The sequence below is a fragment of the Nematolebias whitei genome, chromosome 14, assembly GCF_014905685.2.
Source record: "Nematolebias whitei isolate Nwh7 chromosome 14, NemWhi1, whole genome shotgun sequence".
Lineage (NCBI taxonomy): Eukaryota > Metazoa > Chordata > Actinopteri > Cyprinodontiformes > Rivulidae > Nematolebias > Nematolebias whitei.
In genome coordinates, this window is record NC_056511.1 from 2594754 (window position 1) to 2595200 (window position 447).

Sequence of the window (447 nt, forward strand, 5' to 3'; positions counted from 1 at the left end):
TGTGTGTGTGTGTGTGTGTGTGTGTGTGTGTGTGTGTGTGTGTGTGTTCACCTGTGAAAGGGATCCAGACCCCCTTGTTGAGGCTCTTCAGCCACTCGTCACCCTGACCTGAGCTGTTGGATAAGAAGAAATAGGAGCCGGGGCTGGCCAGCACGTCCCTGTTACCTGCAGACACACAGTCGTGCACGTTTCACTGCTCAGGTAAATAACTCCACATGCGCCTACGCAGCTTTTTATTTGTTTGTAGGGAAAAGTGGAGCTGCTGTTTAGACTTTAACAGCCTCACGTTTTCACAAAGTGAGAAGATTTGAATCTGAAAATTGTGGTGAAACATAAAAAAACAGGCAAAAAATTAAAACTTGTGCTTCAATCTCAGTTTAAAACCCTTTTATTAAACTGGTTTTATTAAACTGGTTTTAGAAAATCTCTCATAGTTTAAAACCCCTT

At 42.7% G+C, this 447-nt stretch overlaps 1 protein-coding gene across 1 annotated transcript in view; it reads right to left on the reverse strand.

The window, feature by feature from the left end:
• Positions 1 to 447, reverse strand: part of LOC119419859 (rho GTPase-activating protein 24-like) — a 12716-nt gene that overhangs the window by 11659 nt on the left and 610 nt on the right. Inside the window, exon 2 of the mRNA XM_037687225.1 lies at positions 52 to 165. Coding sequence (XP_037543153.1) covers positions 52 to 165 — 114 coding nt within the window. The remainder of the gene's footprint in view (positions 1 to 51; positions 166 to 447) is intronic.